The sequence below is a fragment of the Benincasa hispida genome, chromosome 4 (genome assembly GCF_027475165.1).
Source record: "Benincasa hispida cultivar pf3 chromosome 4, pf3_genome.v1.1, whole genome shotgun sequence".
Classification (NCBI taxonomy): Eukaryota; Viridiplantae; Streptophyta; class Magnoliopsida; order Cucurbitales; family Cucurbitaceae; genus Benincasa; species Benincasa hispida.
In genome coordinates this window covers 20,704,443-20,728,964 of record NC_143481.1, presented here as the reverse complement: position 1 = coordinate 20,728,964, position 24,522 = coordinate 20,704,443, and the positions used below count along the sequence as shown (strand labels likewise).

At 37.9% G+C, this 24,522-nt stretch overlaps 1 protein-coding gene across 1 annotated transcript in view; it reads left to right on the top strand.

The window, feature by feature from the left end:
• Positions 1-24,522, top strand: part of LOC120076127 (uncharacterized) — a 42,868-nt gene that overhangs the window by 305 nt on the left and 18,041 nt on the right. The window contains exons 2-3 of the mRNA XM_090313171.1: positions 318-532; positions 721-826. Coding sequence (XP_090169297.1) covers positions 318-532; positions 721-826 — 321 coding nt within the window. The remainder of the gene's footprint in view (positions 1-317; positions 533-720; positions 827-24,522) is intronic.

Here is a 24,522-nt window from a genome sequence, read left to right as displayed (position 1 = left end):
ATTCTAAAGGTGTATGATGAGTATATTTTCCGATTTTATAAAAAAGTGCATAGAGGTGTTTATGGATGATTTTACGATTTACAGAGAGTCTTTCGAGGATTGCTTGCATAATCTTAGCTTAGTATTGAGATGATACATTGAGGCTAACCTGGTATTGAATTATGAAAAATGTCATTTTATGGCTTATCATGGGACTATTTTAAGACATCTAGTTTCTGTAAGGGAAATAGAGGTAGACAAAGCTAAGATAGATGTTATTGCTAACCTTCCCTATCCTACATGTGTTAGAGAGATTCGTAAGTTTCTTGGTAGTGCAGGTTTCTACAGGCGTTTCATCAAGGATTTTTCGAAGTTGGCAGTACCACCATCAACATTGCTTCAGAAAGATGTTCCATTTGATTTTGACAAGAAGTGTCAGGAGGCCTTTGACACTTTGAAGGAGAAGTTGACCACCACCCCGATTCTGCAACCTCAAAGATGGGATGTACCGTTCGAGATCATGTGCAATGCTAGCAATTTAGCAGTGGGAACGGTACTAGGACAAAGAGTCAACAAGAAGTGTCACGTCATATGCTTTGCGTCAAGGACCCTTAATCCTAACTAGATTAATTACACCACGATTGAGAAAGAATTTATGGCTATCATTTTTGCTTTAGATAAATTTCATTCATACATTCTTGGTTTTTCTGTTACTATCTTTACTGATCACTCTGTTCTCAGGTACCAGATGACCAAAAAGAAGTCAAAGCTCTGACTTGTGTGTTGGATGCTCATTCTTTAGGAATTCAATTTGACTATCAAGGACAGGAAGGGAGCAGAAAACTTGGTAGTTGACTATTTGGGCAGGATAGTACAAGAAGAGGCCCTTATGCCCATATGAGAGGATTTTCCAGACGAATTCCTATTCCAGATTGCCATAACCACTCCATGGTGAATTTCCTGGTTACTGGTAAGTTCCCTTTCGACATGCCTAATTCTAAGAAGGCCAAATTAAAGAGTAATTCAAAGTATATTGTTTGGGATCCACCACACTTTGGAAGATTTGTTCTGTCTAAATCATTAGGAAGTGTGTCCCATATGAGAAGTTTGAATCTGTGCTTGCATTTTGTCATGAGATGCCCTGTGGTGGGCATTTTAGTCTTAGGAGAATTGCTAGGAAAGTTTTAGATAGTGGGTTGATTTGGAATTCTCTGTTCGTTGATTATTTTGCTTTATGTAAGTCTTGTGAGAGATGTCAGAGATCAGGCTCTGGAGGAAAGAGTTGCCATTAAATTCTATCCTTGTATGAGAAATTTTTTATGTGCGGGGCATGGATTTCATGGGCCCCTTTCCTTCTTCATATGGTTTCTTATATATACTTTTGGCAGTTGATTATGTTTCAAAATGGGTTGAGGCAATCCCTACTAGGACTAACATTGTTGTCGTAGTTTCAGGTTTCTTAAGAGCTAACATCTTTTCTAGGTTTGGCATACCTCGAGCTATAATAAGTGATCAAGGTACTCATTTTTGCAATCAGACCATCGAGGCGCTCATAAGGAAGTATGGAGTTCACCATCGAGTTGCCACTCCGTACCACCCTCAAACAAACGGACAAGCTGAAATGTCGAATCGTGAGGTCAAAAGTATTCTGGAAAATATTGTCAATCCAACTAGAAAAGATTGGGGAGCTGGGAACACCGCTACACGAGACAGAATTCACTCTTTCTCCAACGTTGGGAAAAATAGATAAATTACTCCCTTAAGGATTGATTCCAGGGTTGAACAATGTGGCACCACAACCTCTCCTGGCTCGAGAGGGGTTTGGTCATAGTTGGACTATGATTTATTATTCATTAGAGGGATCGGTAGTACTTAAAGAGTTAGATGTTGAAGGAACCTTGTTAGGGTCCTTAAGCAAAAATGGATCGTCCCAATTTTTACCAAATTTCACAAAATGAAAATTTTATAGTAAAACAACAAAAAAATATGCATTTAACAAAAATACAGCATGCTTTTAACAAATTACAGTAAAAATAAAATGGGTTCGAAACCCTTACCTTTGAAGAATGATTCTTTAAATGAATTCCTTGAACTGAAGAACACCACCACAATGGCTACCACGGTATTCTTAGGGATGAGAACCCAGGAAGAGTGGGCTCTGGCTATTTTGAATTTTGAGAGGGAAGGGTTTTTCTTGGTAGAGAGGAGGAGGAGGAAGACTTGAGATCACATAGCTCTCTATGTATCTTTTCTTCAGGAAGAAATATGTTTTCCACTTCTACATGTTGTGGAGAGAATAAAGGGGGAAGGAGTTAGAACTCCCTCCCTAAAATTGTTTTTTTTTAAATATATATATATATATATATATATATGATAACTACTTTATCATATAATATATATTAAACTATATGTTATACCAAATATAACATATAATCTATAGTTCAATATTGTATCTAATACAATATAACCTATAGTTTAATTCTCTCAACGACGATATTTAATATAAATCCCATTTATATTAAATTTAATTATATGAATACAATTCACATAATTAGTATTTGAATCATATTCAAATATTTAATTTCTCTCAAATAAATACTTAATATTATAATGTATCAAATACATTATAGTAATTATATCATATATAATTAAAAACTTAATTAATTATAACATATTATTAATTCCCTCAATTAATTTGAACAATTCAAATTAATCCAAAAACAGATTCTCATTAAATCTCATTGAGCTACCGAGAGAACCTCATAGACCTATAACTTGAAGCTCCAACGGTACGTGAATAATTAATTAAACTCTTTAATTAAATTATTCACCATTTGTTAACTGTCGGGCACTCCACTAAAGATCCACAACTACACTCTTCGCACTACAGATATATTTCTGTGTCCATTGGATATGACCAATCAACAGTACAATGACCCTTCACAAAATGCTAATAAGTATAGTTGGACCAAAATTACCGTTTTTCCCCTATAGTTATAGCTAACTTCTTAAGTACCATTAATTCCTCTAATGAACAATAAATCATAGTCCAACTATGACCAAACCCCTCTCAGGCTAAGAGAGGGTGTGGTGCCATATTGTTCAAGCCTCGGAATCAGCTCTTAAGGGAGCAATTTATCTTCTTGTCTCGATATTGGGGAAGGAGTGAATTCCTTCTTGTGTAACTGTGTTCCCAACTCCCCAATGAGAGGAATCCTTAAAATGATAGGCTTGTTGAGTCGGCATCTGGCCACTCTTACCCATACAAATCAAAGGACTGCTTTCATAGGCTGGATTTCACAACTCACTCGGGATTCAGGTCATGTTACCTATGGTCATCTTGGTGAAATGTATGTCTCTATTATGAACGGTGTTATATAATGAGACTAGTCATTTCGTGGTCCAGTCTTATACAAACTCCTTTGTATAGAGTATCAAGATCAAATTATTTGTAATACTTTACAACAATTGTAACATCTACAAAGCGGATCGTACTTGTAGTGTCACCAAGATAAGGTATCCAGGTTTATCCATCTACTACAGACCATTTAGGTTATCACTTAAACATTATCCACCCATATGTCTCTACATACATGTTTAAACTACAAAATAACCTTGGATGTTAGTTTATTGGTTTGTGGATTAATAAAGCTAAATGTCAAATAAAACATCACATATTTTATTAAATACATAAGATGTTTGTATAATACAATTACAAACTTTAGGACCCTACGAGATTTAGGGCATCAACCCCAACAGATGTAACTTCAAGGGTAAAACAGTAATTTTGACCTAGCTGTACTTACGAGCAATTTGCGAAGGTTCATCGTACTATTGACTGGTTATATCCAATGGACATAGAAATATATTTGTAATGCGAAAAGTGCAGCTGTCGGTATTTAGTGCAGTGCCCGCCAGTTAACGGATGTTGAATAATTTAATTAAAGAGTTTAACTAATTATTCAAATACCATTTAAACGTCAATCTACAGATCCATAAGGCCCCTTTTGTAACTCAACAGGGATTAAATGAGAATAAATTTTGGATTAATTTGAATTGTTCAAATTAATTGAGGAAATTAATTATATATGATATAATTACTATAATGTATTTGATACAATATAATATAAAGTTTATTTGAGAGACAATAAATATTTGAATATGATTCAAATATTAATTATGTGAAATAGATTCATATAATTAAATTAAATTATATTTATATTAAATATCGTTAATGAGAGAATTAAATTATAGGTTATATTGTATAGGATATAATATTAAACTATAAGTTATATATTATATTTGATATAATATATAGTTTAATATATATATATATTATAAAGTGTTTATCATATAAATATATATTAATGTTTTATTAAAATTATTTTTTAAAAATTAATTTTAGTCCTCCCATTTTCTCTCTACAATGTACTTTAGTGGGAGTGGTACATGGAGTTACAACCATCTTCTTTTTCCTTTAAGTTTGACATAAAAGAATACACATAATGATTTTCTGAGAAAAGTTCTCAAGTTCTCCGTTCTTCCCCTCTTCATCTCTCAAACTTTTTCTCTCTCTTCCAAAGTTCTAAGAGTCCACAACTCCTTAGTGATTCTCATTCCATTAGAGAATACATGAGGCTCTTTTCATGGTGGTGACCATGATCGGGTTTGTTCATGACAAATCCAAAGAAGGAAAATTCATGAAGAAGGTTTCTTCAAGGGCAAGTCTTCTCTCACCCCAATTTATTTTTCATTTATGTTTGCATGCTGTAAATTTATGATTATGCATAACATTTGTACTCTGTAATTTTGATTCTGTGAAAATAAATTTTGGATCGATCTCCACTCTTCTGTACAAGGACCTTCAAAGGTTCCTACAATTGGTATCAGAGCACGATTTTGATCTCCAATTTTTATTGTTGCAGATTTTTGTTTTACAGAATTGATGGGTAGCATTCTGTATATATTCATGTGATGAATGTTTGTGAATGTGAATGGTTTACAATTATTAGATGTTTTCGGGATTGGGCTGTTTAGACTTATTACTTTCAATTTACAAATTGGTTTGTAAAGGCCTATTTTGGGCATTATTGTTTGTGCTCGAGTCTGTAATTTAAAGTTTTGAATTGCTCGTGCTATTCCCAATGTGTTACAGAAGAAAAACAAAGCAACGCTACAATGAGGAAGAGATCACTCCGTGTTTGCCAAGAGACTGCATAGCATTTGCTAAAAGATCGCGTAGCGTTTGCTAAGAGATCGTGTAGCGCCTGCTAAGAGATCCCGAGATCACGTAGCGTTTGCTAAGAGATTGTGTAGCATTTACTAAGCGATTGCATAGCATTTGCTAAGTGATCTTTGCTAAGAGATCACTGCTGAGAGATCATTGGTGGGAAGTTTGGTTTGAACGGTTCAAGGCCCAGTTCACTTTTTTTTAACCGATTGACTATTATTTTGTAATAGTTAGAGTTTTTTTAATTAATTAAGTTAATATAAGTACTATATTAATTTAATTAATTGCTAAGGTGTCTAAGAGATTGCGTAGCGTTTGCTAAGGGATTGCGTAGCATTTACTAAGCGATCACGTAACATTTGCTAAGAGATCGTTGTTAAGAGATGATTGCTAAGAGATGGCTGCTGAGAGATCATTGGTGGGCAGTTTGATTCGAGCGATTCAAGGCCCGATTCACTTTTTTTGAACTGATTGACTATTATTTTGTAATAGTTAGATTTTTTTAATTAATTAAATTAATATAAGTGCTATATTAATTTAATTAATTGCTAAGGTGTCCAATTCCGGTCCAATAATTTTTTTAATTATGCATTTGACGTATGATTTATATTTATTATTATATGTCATAATGTATGTTATATAGTAAAAATTCCAACATAGGTTATGCATATAATTTCATGCATCATTTCTATTATAGGTGTTATAATATATATAGTTACATTATTTAATTTATATAGCATGCTCATGCATCATATAATATAAGTGTTATGTTTGCATGCATTAATAACATTGTCATACATAATTTATAATATAAATATTATAATATATAGTTTTGAGTATGTTAAAGGATCTCTTTAACGAAGAGTTCCATGAGCTGATCGCTCCAATTTCACAGTGACCGAAATACACCAGATACATTCAAACGCACAATTATGCAAACAACCAGTCAATTAACGATATGGTTTGAACAAAAAAATAATAAGGGAGAGAGTTCACATACCAGTTGAAGACAGTCTTCAAACTTTGGAACTCAACGTAGCGGATTACCTCTACTCGATCAACCAACGCCCAGTAGATGCGTCGACTACAACAACACGAACAACCACAAACTATCGGAGTGAGAACCTAAAGCGTGGTCTTTGGTGAGTTTGGTAGAGGTAGGAGGAAGAACTGATCGTGTAGGTGATAAGCAAGTGGGAGGAAATAAGAAGCTATCGTATGGCAAGATGCTTATCGCTTAGGAGAAACTACACGATCGTGTAGATTTTACTGAACGATCGTTTAGAAAATACAAGGCGATCGTTTAGCAAACCCAACACACTACACGATCGTTTAGGACTTAGTGTACGATCATTTAGGCGCTAGGTAGACAATCGTTTAGACGTTGACTAACTATCGTATAGGCTCTTGATTTTAAGCGATCGATTACGTTTTCACACCAACACGCTCCTTCGATCTTTTTCCCAGACGAACAATTCAAAATGAAACAAATTTCATTTTTATTCATTGGTTACAATAACCGATGTTGTTCCCACTAACGCACGTCCGAACGTGATTTTGGGTTAATTATTATATAATTAACCAATTAAAATATTAATAAATATAATCATATTATATTTTTAACCTATAGTTTGATATCACATATCTACAAAGTAATTTCTCCTCTACTTGATATAAATCATATTTATATCTAATTTCCTCCAAAATTATGTATCTCATACATTTAACCAATTATATTATATATAATTAACTAGTACAATTATATCATATACAATCAAACTTCCTCTTGTCAATTTGAACATTTCAAATTAACCCAAACACTGATTCTTGACTTTATCCAAGCTACCCAGTGGACCTAATGGACCTGTGGCTCGAAGCTCCAACGATCCGTAAATAGCTGACTAAACTCTTTAGCCACGAGATCCACCATCCGTTAACTGTCAGACATTCCACTAAAGACCAACAACTAATCTCTTCTTACCACAGACATATTTTTGTGTCCATCAGATATAACCAATCATGAGTACGATGACCCTTCACTGATACTCGTAAGTACAACTGGGCCAAATTATCATTTTGCCCCTGTAGTTACATCTCACTTCTTAAGTACCACTGATTCCTTTAATGAACAATACAACATAGTCCAACTATGTGTGAACACCTCTCTCGCCAAGAGAAGGTGTGTGGCGTCACATCGTTCAAGCCCTAGAATCAGCCCTTAAGGGAGCTATCTATCTACTTACCCCTACCTCGGGGAAAGAGTGAATTACATCTTGTGTAGCTGAGTTTCTAGCTCCCAAATCATACGGATCCCCAAAATGGTAGGTTTGAAACTGCGACCTGGCCACTCGTATCCATACAAATCAAAGAATCGCCCTCAATGGCAGGAGTTCCCAACTCACTCAGGATTGAGGTAATGTTACCTATAGTCATCCCAGTGAAGTGAAGTCTCTATCATGAACGGTGTTATATAATGAGACGTTAACACTTCGTGGACAGGTCTTATACAAACTCTTTGTATAGGACGCCTCCGCTCGCATGTTGATGACAGGCAGAAATGTACGTCATTCTAAGCCTTTTATTTAGAATTATGAGGGTTGTTAATGTAATGACCCGAATTCAAAAGGGGTACATGAATGAACTGATATCCCATCCAAATGAGAGGGATCTTGAGGACATGAAAGTATGGTTAAGAAAAGCTTAAAAGAATTGAAAGTTACTACCTATACCAACAAGGTACACCTTTCTTTTCGGTGGCTCAATCAACAATAAAGCATGTTGAAAGGACCCGTGTTGGTTTGTGGGGACAAATTTCACTTCTAGAAGCATTCAAGGGAAGTGAGGATGATGTAGCCAGGTCGCAGGGGACGCAGAGGGTGCAGGGGAATGCTGGGGCCATTAGGGGCCAAATCCGAATTCCGAATCTTGGGCCTGGGATGTTACAGTTAAGTAGAATATGCGGCGATTATACTAAGAATTATAAGAAAATGACATTAAGAATCTCGGCTAACCCATTTTTATGCGTTATTGTGCGTTCAATTGTTTGTTTTTGTAGTAAACGCAGGAATCGATCACATGCGGTGATTGCATATGTCAATCGTATGGGTGTTGCGGCTATCGAGCGAATGCGGTCATCGCAGGGAGATTGCGACTACAGAGTAATAACCATAATAGAAGGGCGATCGCAAGGTTGGTGGAATGCAGGCATAAACGCATACATTGGGATTATCAACAAAATGATGTTAACATTTCACCAACCACGCCGCGAATGGCAGAGATTCAGAAAAGGACCATCACGCTGCGAGTGTCAGATTCATAGAAGGTCCATTAATGTTGTTGGCGAGCAAGCTTTATAAATAGAAATCTTAGAGCATAATTTCAAATCATCCAGGTTTCTGCCTTAGGGCAGGTCCATTAATGCTGTCGGCGAGCAAGCTCCATAAATAGAAGCCTTAGAGCACAATTTCAAATCGTCCAGGTTTCTACCTTAGGGCAGATCCTTGTGATCCAAACCAAAGCGTGAGAAGATAGTCTTGAGAGTTCTTCATTCCTTCATCCATTCCGAGTGACGACCGAAGCCTTTGCTAGAGTTACATCTCGAGAGAGTCTACTCCACCGCCCATCCATGGCACCACCGGCAGCCTTGACACACATCTAATAAAAGTAGACATTGCTTCCATCTGGCCTTCCATATCTCTTCTATCTTTGTATTGTATTACATTGTGGCTTAAGAGATTAATACATTTTGTGATCAATACATTTCTATATTTTCCTTCGATTCCGTCTCCATCTTCATAGCATCCTTTACTTTCTTTGCATCACTAAGTAAGACTGCTAGAGTATCATATACTTAATGATGCGGTATAGACAGATGAACCATGTAGCAAACCACCGAGAGGTATGCGTTGCGCGAGTGTTGTGAGAAAATCCTATTTGCTTAGTGTGAAGCTGTAGTAACACTTGTCTATGAGTGGACGCAATGCTTGTCTATGAGTAGAATCAGTAGCGACCAACTGCCCGGGAGATAAGTAATTGATCGCATTAAGCAACGTAAGCAAGTGTTCACTAAAGATAGGAATAATCTTATGTCAACCATATTTTATGTGATTACCTTGTTTTATGAGCGCTTCATTCATCATTTAGGCGTACTTGGAAAGGTAGTCTAAAAACAAAATCTAGACTCGGGAGAGTATATTGGATTTCATAAGCAAGAATGGGGACTTAGGAATAAGCTTCATTTGCTACTACATAGCATATGCGCCTTTTAAGTAGGATATGGTGGTATGCGGTCATCTTGCTTATGTGTGAGAGCACGTGAGTGGGAAAAGAGACTTAGAAATAAGGCCTCTCGACACAATCGCATATACATCGCATGCGTCTTCGTCACGTGTGTATAGCATGATCGCATAGCTTGTGTTGGCTAAGGTTACCCTTGCGGTCAAGCTTAGTGTTAAAGTGAAAACATGCTCGCCATTTTATCTATTTTTCCATGCATTTCACTATGCGTTAAGAGTTTTTGTGTCTTCATCTCTCACAGTTATACTTCCACTACTTAATTTGTTAGTTAGGAGTAGGAGTAGTGCATAGCCTATAACCCTCAACATTCTTTTATTCTTCACCGCAAACACACTACTTCATGACATTTAGCTACAAGTACCTAAGTTCAACCTCGGATCTCCCGAGAAACTTGCAATCTCGTTATACTTGACTAAAGAACAAGAAAACTTGTGATAGGAACGCAGGGTCATTGCATACAAGATTAACACATACTTTCCATTCCAATGAATGACCACTGATGCATGAGAACAAACGCATAGCCTAAGACATTCATCATATATGCTTCCAAATTTTTATTACCAAGTTTTTGGCGTCGTTGTTAGGGACTTGGTAGCTAATGGTTTGTTGAGTTTTGTGTTTCCGTAGGCAAACTTTTTACCTTGGGAGTATTGTAGCTTGTGCGACCAGGCTGCAAACAATATTTGAAGTGTAGGCGATGCACCGAAAGCCAGCATCGCCCCAAGATAGAAGGGCAATCAGTCGCATGAGCTGAGAGCATTTATAAGCACATGACGGCCGACATGCGCCCAACAATTGCCGGAAGTTCCAATGGTCAGGACGAGCCCCTTGACCTAAGCAGTTGAGAACAATCTCTTGCATGGAAGACTCCTTGCGGTGACATCATTCCAATTTCTTTAGGAATGTCTTCTACTCTATCTTTACCTTAATTTTCTAGTTTAGTTTATTTTCATTGTTATTTTGGATATACGGCTGTTTTCGTGGATGTGATGTGTTTGCTCCTTGTAGGTGCGGCAATAATTCTCCTCGGTGCGCAATTATAGCGGAAGAATCCTCTCCATCATTCAACGCATGGCTACAACCGCATGAATTCTAAAGCATGGTCACAAGTGTTATTCTACTCAAAGGTTCTTTTCTTGTTATCTTGTACGCATTATCCTTTTGAAATTCTCTTTTACCCACTTGCCTACCTTTGCGATGCATCTATGATGGTACATATAATTCGCTACATCCGCCAACTAAAAATTGCAAGGCTCACCTCACTTTTAATAGCTTCTTCAAAATTTGACAGTCTAAGTTTTAGTCTGTGTAAACCTCTGCTCAAACATTTTTTACCGCATTCCTGTTGAGTTTGTTTTCAACTTTTTGGCAAGAGCGTTGCCAATCGCTAAGTTTGGGGGTGGTAGCAGTCCCAGAGAAATGCATTCACTACATTACGATGTTTTTCTATATATATATAAAAAGTTCGGGAATAAAAACTCCACTGTCAGCGTAAAGGGGAAACTCAAGCTGATAAGAGTTAAGTTGTGAAAGGCACTTACTCGTAGTTGGATACTTCGCCTGACACACGTGCAGGTAAGCCAAAACGAAATTAAGTGGCCAAGATCAACGCATAAGAGCAACTCCTCTGTCTGACGCAAAATTAAACCAAAAAAATAATTGAGTTGAATATGGCACACAACCAAAGTAGGCTGTCTGCATGACACACGTGGGGGCAAGCCAAAACGAAGAGTGTAACCAGGTTCAACGCTGCATTCTAATAATAAATCGCAAGGTTTTGAATATTCTCAACGGACACATTGTTAGCTAAACACAAAGTTGCGGGGAATGAATAAAAATTTTTTTAGCAGAGGCTTGCCGGATTTAAGCTTAGAAAAGATCTCTTTAAAGAAGCAGCCGAAGTTGGGGAGAGCGTTGATGCCAAGGTTAGAGGGATGAGGAAATTATATGCTGAGAGGATGGTCATTGCAAAGGAAAGCCAGAGGGTGAATTATGAATTTCCCAAGTATAAAACATGCTTAAGGACAAGCATGATTCTAAGTTTGGGGGTGTGATGATGGGCAGAAATGTACGTCATTATAAGCCTTTTATTTAGAATTATGAGGGCTGTTCAGTAGAATATGCGACGATTATATTAAGAATTCAAGAGAAAACGGGCTTGCGTCGATCGACATTAAGAATCTCGGCTAACCCACTTTTATACGTTACTATGCGTTCAATTGTTTATTTTTGTAGCAAACGCAGGAATAGATTGCATGCGCAGAAGCCAGGCTATTGTGAATACGATCACATGCGGTGATCGCATTCGTTAGTCATATGGGTGTTGCGGCTATCGAGCGAATGCGGTCATCGTAGGGAGACTGCAGCTACAGAGTAATAACCATAATAGAAGGTGATCGCAAGGTTGGTGGAATGCAGCCATGAATGCATACATTGGGATTATCAACAAGATGATGTTGACATTTCACCAACCACGCCGCGAGTGGCAGAGATTCAGAAAAGGACCATCGCGTCGCGAGTGTCAGATTTAGAGTAGATCCATTAATGCTATCGGCGAACAAGCTCTATAAATAGAAGCCTTAGAGCACAATTTCAAATCGTCAAGGTTTCTGCCTTAGGGCAGATCCTTGTGATCCAGACCAAAGCGTGAGAAGATAGTCTTGAAAGTTCTTCATTCCTTCATCCATTTCGAGTGACGATCGGAGCCTTTGTCAGAGTTAGATCTTGAGAGAGTCTACTCCACCGCCCATCCATGGCACCACTGGCAGCCTTGACGCCACCGGTAGGCCATAGCATGATCGCATAGCTTGCATTGGCTGGGGTTACCTTTGCAGTTAAGCTTAGTGTTGCAGTGAAGAAGTCCTCGCCATTTTATCTATTTTTCTATGCATTTCACTATGCGTTAACAGTTTTCGTGTCTCCATCTCTCATAGTCATACTTCCATTCCTTCATCTGTTAGTTAGGAGAAGGAGTAGTGTATAGCCCATAACCCTCAACATTCTTTTATTCTTCTCCACAAACATATTACTTCATGACATTTAGCTACAAGTCCCTGAGTTCGACCTCGGATCACCCGAGAAACTTGCGACCTCGTTATACTTGGCGAGAGAGCAAGAAAACTTGTGATAGGAACGCATGGTCATTGCATACGAGATTAACGCATACTTTCCATTACAACGCATGACCACTGACGCATGAGATGAAATGCATAGCCTAAGACATGCATCATATATGCTTCCAAATTTTTATCACCACATGTCCCCAACACGAATGATCAGGACCAGACCATCTGTGACAAGTCACAACACTTGTGACCATTCCACAAAGTGGGCCGCATCTATAGTGTTACCAGGATAAAGTTTCCCTTCTATATCCATATACTACAGACCATTTTGGTTATCACTCAAGACATAATCCACTTGTATGTCATACATACATGCTTGAGTTACATACAGATGACCAGGGATTTTATGTTTATTCGTTTGTGATCAAGCAAATAAAACATGCAATTGAGCAAAATACAAGATGTGAAATAAAATATCATATATTATACAACACAAGCATTCGTACAAACTGTTTACAAACTACAGGACACAAGACTTTAGGGCATCAACCCCAACAATCTCCCACTTGTGCTAAAGCAAAGTGGGGTGTACAAAAAACTAGTACAAAACAATAAACTAGGGAATAAAAGCCCAGTACAAAAAAATTCTCCCACTTACCCTAGTCCAACCGCAGGCGATCCTATAGACCCATGCTCCGTAGGTGACCCTCAAACACTGTAACTGTGAGAGCCTTCGTAAACGAGTTAACAACATGAAAATGGCCTGGGTTAGACTGATACTGATTGACTATTCCCAAAGCATAGTAGATGTCTAGACGAGTACAAAGCATCGCGTACATCAAACCTGCCAACGGCTGACGCATATGAGACCCGTCTCATCTCCTCGACCTCTTGAGGCGTCTTAATACACATGTCCTTAGACAAAGTGACTCCATGCCTAAATGGCAGTAGGCCTCTCTTGGAGTCCTACATCAAGTACTTAAGCAACATCTTGTCAATGTACGATGCCTGAGACAGTGTTAGCACTTTGTTCTTACGATCCCGAAAGATTTGTATACCTAGAACAAATTGAGTCTCTCCCAAATCTTTCATTTGGAATTGGGTTGCTAGCCAGTTCTTAATTGCAGTCAGTAGACCTACATCATTCCCAATGAGTAGGATATCGTCTGCATACAACACTAAGAAGACTACACAAGCGTTGATGATCTTCTTATAAACACAAGGTTCATCAACGTTTTGGTCAAAGCCATACGACTTAATCGCAGTATCAAACCGTATGTTTCAAGATCGAAATGCCTGTTTTAGTCCATAAATGGACAAATTTAGTTTGCAAACCTTTTGCTCTTGACCTTGGACTATGAATCCCTCGGGCTGCACCATGTAAATGTCTCCTCAAGATTTTCATTTAGAAAGGCCGTCTTGATGTCCATTTGCCAGATCTCATAATTATAATAAGCTACAATGGACAGAAGGATGTGGATCGACTTTAACATGGCAACGGGCGAGAAAGTCTCCTCATAGTCGACTTCTTCTACTTGGGTATAACCCTTTGCCATAAGTCAAGCCTTGAAGGTCTGTACTTTCCCATCAACACCCCATTTTCGCTTGTAGATTCATTTACAACCTATAGGTCTTACCCCATCAGGCTGATATACAAGATCCCATATTGAGTTGAAGTACATCGTCTCCATCTCGAGATCCATGGCCTTGACCATTCATCCCGGTCAACATCCTCCATTGCCTTTCGATAAGACAACGGATCCTTAACGTCGCCATCTGCTACCATAGCAAGAATTTTCGTGAAACCCAGATAGCGAATGGGTGGGTTTCACAACCCTCCCACAATGTCGAAGTTCCCTCAACTCTTGAAGTGGAACCGACCTACTGGATGAACTCCCATCAACAACTCTTGCTAATGTAGCAGGCTCTTCAACAACTCTTGTTGAAGTTTCAATAGTTTCATTGGAAAGTTCATACAACAAGACTTTGCTTCGTGGACTGTGTTCCCTTATATGATCCTCTTCCAGGAAAGTAGCGTTTGTTGAAACAAACACATGATTTTCCATCGGATCATAAAAATAACCCCATCGTGTACCTTTGGGGTAGCCTACAAAGAGGCATAACCTCGGACGTGGTTCTAACTTCTTGGGATTAGCCTCAAGCAAATATGCAGAGCAACCCTAAATGCGGAAGTGACATAAACTAGCTTTACCCCTGTTCCACATCTCCAGAGGTATTCTTGCAACACTCTTGGAGGGAACATAGTTGATATGTATACCGCAATCTCCACTGCGAAACCTTAAAACGAGTCTGATAAGGAAGCGTAACTCATCATCGAGCGAACCATGTCTAACAAGGTTCTATTTTTCCTCTTCGCTACACCATTCTGCTGAGGTGTACCCAGCACTAAGAGTTAGGAAATGATCCCATGTTCTATCAAACAGTCCTGGAATACCGAGTCCAAAAATTCTCCACCTCGATCCAATTGAAGTGTTTTAATCCGTCTATCCAATGCATTTTCAACTTCAGCCTTGAACTCTTTGAACTTTTCAAAGGATTCAAACTTCCGTTACATAAGATAAACATACCCGTACCTAGAGTAATCATCAGTAAAACTGATAATATACTCATAGCCACCTCGGGCTCGCACATTCATAGGACCACAAAGGTCAGAATGTACTAACTCAAGAGACTCCTTGGCTCTATAACCTTTTCCAATAAAAAGTCGTTTAGCCATCTTACCCTCAAGGCAAGATTCACACACTGGTAAAGAAGTATTTTCTAACTCACTTAGAAGTCCATTCTTTACCAATCTCTCAATCCTATTGAGATTGATATGCCCTAAACGAAGATGCCAAAGTTGGGCGTTTTCTTTTTTGAGAAATTTGTCGACGTTTTGATTGAGTTATGACGGTTCTAAACAATTCAGTATTGTGGAAGGAATTAATGGCTAACAGCCTTAGTATATATAAATTCGATTCCATATTTGTTGTGCAAATAAAAACACCATCTTTATGAATAAACGCTTTATCCATATTAAAAGAGATAGTATATTTACATTGCAATAAATACTTTACAGAAATAAGGTGTCTTTTTAGTTCGGGAACAATATATACATCATTTAAATAAGAAACCAATTTTGTAAAGCTAACTGAAGCCCTCTCACTGCCACAGTTGAAACGACGTGCCCAGTGCCTACCGCATCGTCATCTCACCAGCCTCCAGCTGTCGTCAAGATCTAATCCCTTGAAAAGAAGAATAAACATGGTTAGTGGTGCGTGAATCAATTATCCAAGAAGAATCATCACTCTCCACTAAACAAGTTTCAAGTACAAGTAAATCACATTTACCTTTATCAGCCTTGGCCTTAGCCTTGTCTGTTTTCTTCTCTTTCAGATACCGAGGACAGTTCCTCTTCCAGTGTCCATCTTGGTTGCAGTGGAAACACTTTCCCTTAGCAATCTGTGGACGCTTCCTTCGGGCGACAGGCGGTGGGTTAGCAGGTGCCTTCTCTTTTCCCTTACCACCTTTCTTCTTCTTCCCCTTTGCAGAGTTAGAAGTAGAAGGTGCAGACTTCGTTCCTGAGGTCGATCCTCTATGCAATGTCCTGGAGGATGAAGAAACATTTGCCTCACCCTTATTCCTTTCCTTACTTTTCAGTAAAGATTGGTAGGTCTACAACTCGTTGAGGAGAGTTGTAAGGTTATATTTCACTTTGTTAAGAATCACATTGCTAACAAAGTGCAGGAAGCTCTCCGGCAATGAATGCAGGATTATGCTAACCTGGCTGTCTTCATCGATGGTAGACCCATTCAACTCCGCCACATTAAAGTGGACCATCATGTTAAACACATGTTCACAAACAGAGGTGCCTTCTTCCATTTTGGAGTTGAATATATATTTAAGAGCCTCATGCATAAGCTGTTCAGACGGTTGTCCAAACATCCCCCGCAGGGACTCCATGATCTCACGCGTTGAGACCATAGGCTCATGTTTTTTGGCCAAGACTTCAGAAAGGCTTGCCAAGATGTAGGCTCGGGGCTTCTTATTCGCCCTTATCCATCGCTCGTATGCCTCCCGAAAATTTTGAGCGACATTAGGAGTTGAGAGCGAACATGAGATCCTCGATGATCAGAATCATCGTGATCATGTGTTTCCATGTTGCAAAGTTATCGCCAGTAAGTTTTTCGGCGATTAACAATGCCAACGGGGTTGTTGCCATTTTGAAAAAGTTGCTAAAAATACGAACAAAATTTTATTAGATTTTGCTAAACCACTTTTAAACCAATCAGTTTTGCAAAACAGTTTCAAGTACCCTAAGTTATAGACTTCTATTTTGCAATGATGCCCCAGTGAGGCAGGACAAACGTCATCGGTGGGATGATCAGTTGCCCTTTCGCTGGGATGAGACATTCTCAACCATTAGGCAGATCCAACTCTTGGAACTGAACCTAATAGCCACCATTTTTTGGTTTAGAACTGTTAACCTTTAACAATTTCGTGTAAGTGTGACCCCTCGCTTTCAATGCCAGAGTCCCGCCCTACTGAGCCCACCGTAGGGAAGAAGCAGATTAGGACAAGAGACTAAGTTACCTTATCTATTTATAGGAGATCAAATAAAGAAACGCGCAAAACTACCATCCTTTAGGGGGACACTCCCAAGGTGCCTCGAGGTGATGCGTAGTAACTTTATTCAACCTAATGAGAAGACTGAGGGATATGTTTTCACACTTCCCACTCCCACTTACTATGAACACTCTCTCCATTCACCTTGATATTGACCTACCCAAACACCATCCGTTAGGGGGATACGCCAAAGGTGCTGCGAGGCCGAGGGTAGATCTCACAGTGTGGACTATTTAAGAGAAACTTGAAAGGTTTAAATGAAGCATCTTATGCCCCAAGTACCTCCCACTGAATGTTCTACCTAGGGTTCATTAACCTTGATAATCTGGCTACTGATTTTAGTCTAAGTCATCTTTTAAAACTCTGTTCATAAATAATGTTTGTCTATGAAATATGAACAAGTTCAAGTAGTCACATTTAAACACTTTAATAGACTATCCTTAACTTGCATACATGCATCAAATCTATCTAATTCACCTTTCCAGATAAGATCCCAGGTAGGGGTGTTATGTTTTCGTCAACATAAATACCCCAGCCTAGACAGAACCTACCTTAGACAAAAGGTCCCTTATAGATAGATTTGCTACACTTTAACCTTTTACTAGCCAATTTAATCCTATTATCCTTAGGGTTTCTAATCGTATTAGAACCGAGATCTTAGGTCTATGTGATCTAAGTTTTAAACACTTTAAAACCATGAATTAAACCTAAATGAGCATGCATGTCTTTTTTATTTCTTTTATTTCTAATTTCTCTTTAACTTTTAAAAAGAAACAACTAAAACCATTGCGCAACGAGGTGTTTATAACATTTATAAAGTAACCTATGTGTCATGCTTCATGCAATTTCTGGTCATTACTATATATATCTTTTATATAACGCGTAACAACCAAGCAAACATGCTATCATTCACCCTTATACTATAACAATTATAATATAAAGATGATGCATGCCAATGCTTTTTATCATGCATAAACATAAATCTTATATTATATGATGCATGAGCATGCTCTTACATAAGTAAATCATGCTTCTCTAAATTATAACAATTACAATAAAGAGATGATGCATGATCATTGCATAACCTGAGGTGGGATTTACTATATGTGCATACCATATGACATATTAAAAACATACATCGCATGTAATAAATAAAGGATTAGTAGACTGGGATGAGCCTTTACAAAAAACCGAAAATAAATAACCCTTTCTATTACATTTTTCATTGAGCAAACCAGTTCACAGACGAAATGGATCTTGAACCGCCAGGAGGACTCCATCATGTAGTAAACGCCATAGGTAGATGATCGTCCAGCAAGCACTAGATGATAGAAGCAAAGTTAAACGATCGCATAGACGACAATGAGGCTGCAAAGCCTGATCGTCTATGCGATTGCTTAACGCGACGACAGATAAACGATTTACCTGGTATTACTAAACGATCGTTTATTCATTTACTAAGTGATGAAGCTTGCTGACCTAAACGATCGTCTAGTGCGAGTGTGCGTTAAACGATACATAAGCATCCCATCGTCTACACAAACCGAGCGATCGCGTACCCGATTGTCAATATGATGCGATCAATCCTTGATCGCATATCCCATCGTTTAACCAATGTGATCAACAGCGATCACGTACCCCATCGTCTGCATGATGCGATCAACAACGATCGCGTACTCCATCGTCTGCACGATGCAATCAACCCTTGATCGCCTCCTTCCTCGAAGAACCGCAACGCTTGCTCCGATCCTCATCATGAATGACTCAAAACTCAAACAGACTTTGAATACAGACTCGATAACGATTATTAATGTCCAAAAAAAGCAGGGGCCTTTACAAACAACCGCAAATGTAAAAGAATTAAATCAAACCGAGGCTACCATCCACGAAAACATCCATTAATCCGCACATCCACAAAAATTTAACCATTAAACGGTGTAGAAATGCACCCACCAAGAACGTAAATGTCATTTCATTACAACATATGAAATCGAAGTATCAGAACCTGGCTCTGATACCAATTGAAGGATCTCTTAATGAAAAGTTCTATGAGCGCGTTCGGATCGCTCCATATTCACAATGACCGAAATACACCAGATATATTCAAACGCACAGTTATGCAAACAACCAGCCAATTAACGGCATGCTTTGAACAAAAAAATAACAAGGGAGAGAGTTCACATACCAATTGAAGACGGTCTTCAAACTTTAGAACTCAACGCAGTGGAAGACCACTACCTGATCAACCAATGCCTAGACTACAGCAGCATGAACAACCACAAAAACATGATCGCAGCGGGGACGACACCACCAGAATAGAGCCCCAGGTATTCTCGGAGTGAGAACCCAAAGCGTGGTCTTTGGTGAGTTTGGTTGAGGTAGGAGGAAGAACTGATCATGTAGGCGATAAGCAAGTGGGAGGGAATATGAAGCTATCGTATGGCAAGATGCTTATCGCTTAGGAGAAACTACAAGATCGTGTAGATTTTACTGAACGATCATTTAGGAAAGCTAACCAATCGTTTAGGACTTAGTGTGCGATCGTTTAGGCGCTAGGTAGAAGATCGTTTAGACACTGAGCGACTATCGTATAGGCTCTCAATTTTAAGCGATCGATTACGTTTTCACACTAACGCGCTCCTTCGATCTTTTTCCCAGACGAACAATTCAAAATGAAACAAATTTAATTTTTATTCATCGGTTATAATAACCGACGTTGTTCCCACTAACGCACGTCCGCACGTGATTTTGGGTTAATTATCATATAATTAACCAATTAAAATATTAATAAATATAATCATATTATATTTTTAACCTATAGTTTGATATCACATATCTACAAAGTAATTTCTCCTCTACTTGATATAAATCATATTTATATCTAATTTCCTCCAAAATAATGTATCTCATACATTTAGTCAATTATATCATATATAATTAACTAGTCCAATGATATCATATACAATCAAACTTCCTCTTGTCAATTTGAACATTTCAAATTAACCCAAACACGGATTCTCGACTTTATCCAAGCTACCCAGGGGACCTAATGGACCTATGGCTCGAAGCTTCAATGGTCCGTGAATAGCTAACTAAGCTCTTTAGCCATGAGATCCACCATTCGTTAACTGTCAGACATTCCACTAAAGACCAACAGCTGAACTCTTCTTCCCATTTTTGTGGTCATCGGGTATAACCAATCATGAGTACGATGACCCTTCAGAGATGCTCGTAAGTACAGCTGGGCCAAATTACTGTTTTGCTCCTGTAGTTACATCTCACTCCTTAAGTATCACTGATTCCTCTAATGAACAATACAACATAATCCAACTAGGTGTGAACACCTCTCTGGCCAAGAGAAGGTGTGTAGCGCCACATCGTTCAAGCCCTGGAATCAACCCTTAAGGGAGCTATCTATCTACTTACCCCTACCTCGGGGAAAAGGTGAATTACATCTTGTGTAGCTGAGTTTCTAGCTCCCAAATCATACGGATCCCCAAAATGGTAGGTTTGAAACGGTGACCTGACCACTCGCACTCATACAAATCAAAGGACCACCCTCAATGGCAAGAGTTCCCAACTCACTTAGAATTGAGGTCATGTTACCTATGGTCATCCTAGTGAAGTGAAGTCTCTATCATGAACGGTGTTATATAACGAGACGTTAATACTTCGTGGTCAGGTCTTATACAAACTCTTTGTATAGAACGTCCCCACTCGCATGTCCCCAACACGAATGATCAGGATTAGACCATCTGTGACAAGTCACAACACTTGTGACCATTCTACAAAGTAGGCCGCATCCGTAGCGTTACCAGGATAAGGTTTCCCTCCTATATCCATATACTACAGACCATTTTGGTTATCACTCAAGACAAATCCATTTGTATGCCACCACATACATGCTTGAGTTACATACAGATAACCAGGGATTTTATGTTTATTGGTTTGTGTTAAAGCAAATAAAATATGCAACTGAGAAAAATACAAGGTGTGGAGGAAAATATCATATATTGTACAACACAAGCGTTCGTACAAACTATTTATAAACTACAGAACACGAGACTTTAGGGCATCAACACCAACAATCTCCCACTTATCCTAAAACAAAGTGAGGTGTACAAAAAACTAGTACAAAACAATAAACTAGGGCATAAAAGCCCAGTACAAGAAAATCTCCCACTTGCCTTAGTCCAACCATGGGCGATCCTATAGACCCATGCTCCGTAGGTGACCCCTAAACACTGTAGCCATGAGATGAGAGACTTCCTAAATGGGTCAACAACATGAAAATGGCCTAGGTCAGACTGATACCTACTGTCTATGCCCACAGCATAGAAGATGTCTGAACGACGACAGTCTTTCCAAATCTGACCCACCAAGCCCCGTCACACCACCAATAACATATGAGTCGTCTAGAGAGGATGACGACTCCTCGGATGCTCGCTTTTTGGACTACTCATCTGATCAATGAACTTGAGGTTTGGACGAGTCTAGCACTAACACTTATCTCACCACGTCGGAGCCCCAAACAACCGATGAACACAATGAATCGGTGGATGGGGTAGAAGGGAATGCGAGCATCATCGAAGGACCACCTCCACAAACAACTCCCATTTCGATTGTGAGAATTGATTCCATTGGTTCACAACCAACTGTGAACCAGCCATCCCCTCGTGAAACATCACGGATATCAGTCAACTACCTTAAAGACCGAAAAAGGAAAAGGAAGGTGGAGGAGGTGGGGAGGAAATGTTGTGTCGGAAAAGGACCAAGCAGCACGAAGGTCCAGAAGGACAACTCCAGACAAACATTTGTGGTTATATCCAGTAACTCTGAGTAGGGTTATTCTTCTTGTGGTAGGGTTGGGGGGTTGGAGTTTGCATATTCGTTTTTTGGTTTTTTCTGGTTTAATGAAAGCAAAACCCCGACCCCATTAACTCTCCATTGTATGATCATCTTCTCCATTATACTTGACTATATTTTGTATAAACTTTTTTTCTACAAATGAATGAATGTTTATGCTTTCATTGTGTACTATTTTTTCTTTCTTTTGATAACTAATATCTAGTTTGTGGGATTGCACGAGTATGAATGTGTTGGAATTAGCATGCAATTAGCGGAATCAAACAAAATCATTAAACAATCTAATTCATCAATTTTAACATTTAAGTAAGCATATTCAAGAACTAAAAGTAGGGTTTGATGATATACCTTTGAAAATTTTCTTCAATCAACCAATTCAGCTTCAATCTTGTCTCCAAAATTTTGTAGACCACCACTTGATCTTCCCTACTATTTTATAGGACTTTAGATTGAATTGTGGGATTCAAAATGAGTAGGAATTTAAGAAATTATTGGAGAGGAGAAGTCAGATTTTATGGGTTTGTTGAAGAACTCTTCTTCTTCAAACCAGCCAATATTCAAAAAATGCATGAATCTCTTCAGTTGAAAAATGACTTTGATCTATATCAAATTTATTTTGCCACTCACTTGTGTCACAATTTTGACACTTTTCAATTTCTTTAATTTAAAATAAATTTCTTAAAACTGAAATCCAATTTTCAATTTAATTGATTTTAAACCAAAAAATTAATTTGAAATCAAATTTTAAAAATTGAAAAAAAAAATTGTAAAATTATTTTAACCAAAATTAATTCTAACAATTCATTTGAATAAAATTAATTCCAAATAATCAATTAACCTATTTAATTAATTAGATTAATTTAATATAATTAATTAAACACCAATTCTATAACCATGAATCTCTATTCATGTAATTAATATTTAAATCTAATTTAAATATTATCCAATTCTCCAATTTTATTTAATCCAATAATTAAACATTTAATTATATCACATATAATTAATAATTCCCTCAAATTCTGAACGTTTCAAATTCTCTTATCACGCTATTCTAAGTTTTAATCCATTTGTGAGCTAATAGGGGGATTTAATGGACCTACAGATCATGGGCTCCAACGATCCGAGATTAACCGGTTAAATTCTTCAACCCGAATTAACCAACATTCGTTAACTATCGGGTCATTCCACTAAAACCCAATAGTTGCACTCCCCTCACTGTAGATATATTTGTGTCTACTCGATATAATCATGATTAATAAGTCAACCCTTCACAGGTTATTCGTAATAACAACTGGTCAAAAGCTGTTTTACCCCCGAGATTACATCTTGTTTCTTAAGTCTCACTGATTCTTTAATGAATAATTGGTTATGATCGAATCACTAAACTAAGACCTCTTGGGCCAATGAGAGGTTGGGGCCATTTGTTCAAGACCCAGAGTTAGCACTTAAGGGAACAACCTCTCTATTATCCCTAAAAGCGGGTAGGTGTGAATTCCATCTTGCACCTTATGTCCACAGCTATCAACCCGGTTTTACTCTTGAAATAGGAGGCTTATTGAGTCGGTGCTGTTGAGCCAACCCTCACCCATATAAATCTAAGGATAAACCCGAATAAATAGAAGTTCATAGTTAGCTTAGGATTAAGGTCATGTTATCTAGGTCATCGCTTTAAAATAGTCAGTCTTAAACAGTAAACAACGTTATAAAGTAAGAGTGAGTTATTTGCTGGTCCGATCTTATACAAATTCTTTGCATAGGATGTCTCCACCTGCATCTCTCCACATGAACGAATCAAGATCACTTCAGTTGTAGCACTTTACAACAATTGTAACATCTACATAGTGGGTCGCATCCGATAATATCCCCAAAATAAGGTACCCACCCTTATCTATATATTATAGACCATTTTAGCTATTTACTCGAACTTGATCCACTCTTATATCTCCACATAAAGTTCAAGTACTCATGTAATAGCCATGGATCTTAGTTTATTGGATTTAGGTTATTTCTAAAATGAAATGAGCAATTCATGCATTCAATAACAATTTTATTGAATCAAACTTCAATAACATCTATATTGATTAACAGAATAAGTTATTATTTACAAACCATGAGTTTTAGGACATAAAACCCAACAAAATGATCTGATAAATTCATATGCATGAGGCTTAATTGGACAACTACATTATACAATAAACTTTTCCTATTGATGGAACATTATAGTGGTAGATCAATAATTATAGCATGAATGTGGTTATAACAAAAAATTAACAATTCAAGTTTAGACTGATCAAACAAAATAAAATTGATAAAAACATTTGTATCTTAATTGTTATTAACTTCACTATGGTAACCGGTAGATCGGTTAGACGAAGAAAGGGTGTTATAAAATGTTAAAGTGATTGAAATCGATGTCGATAATTCCATCTATAAACCCTCCTTATTTCAAAGGACAAATCA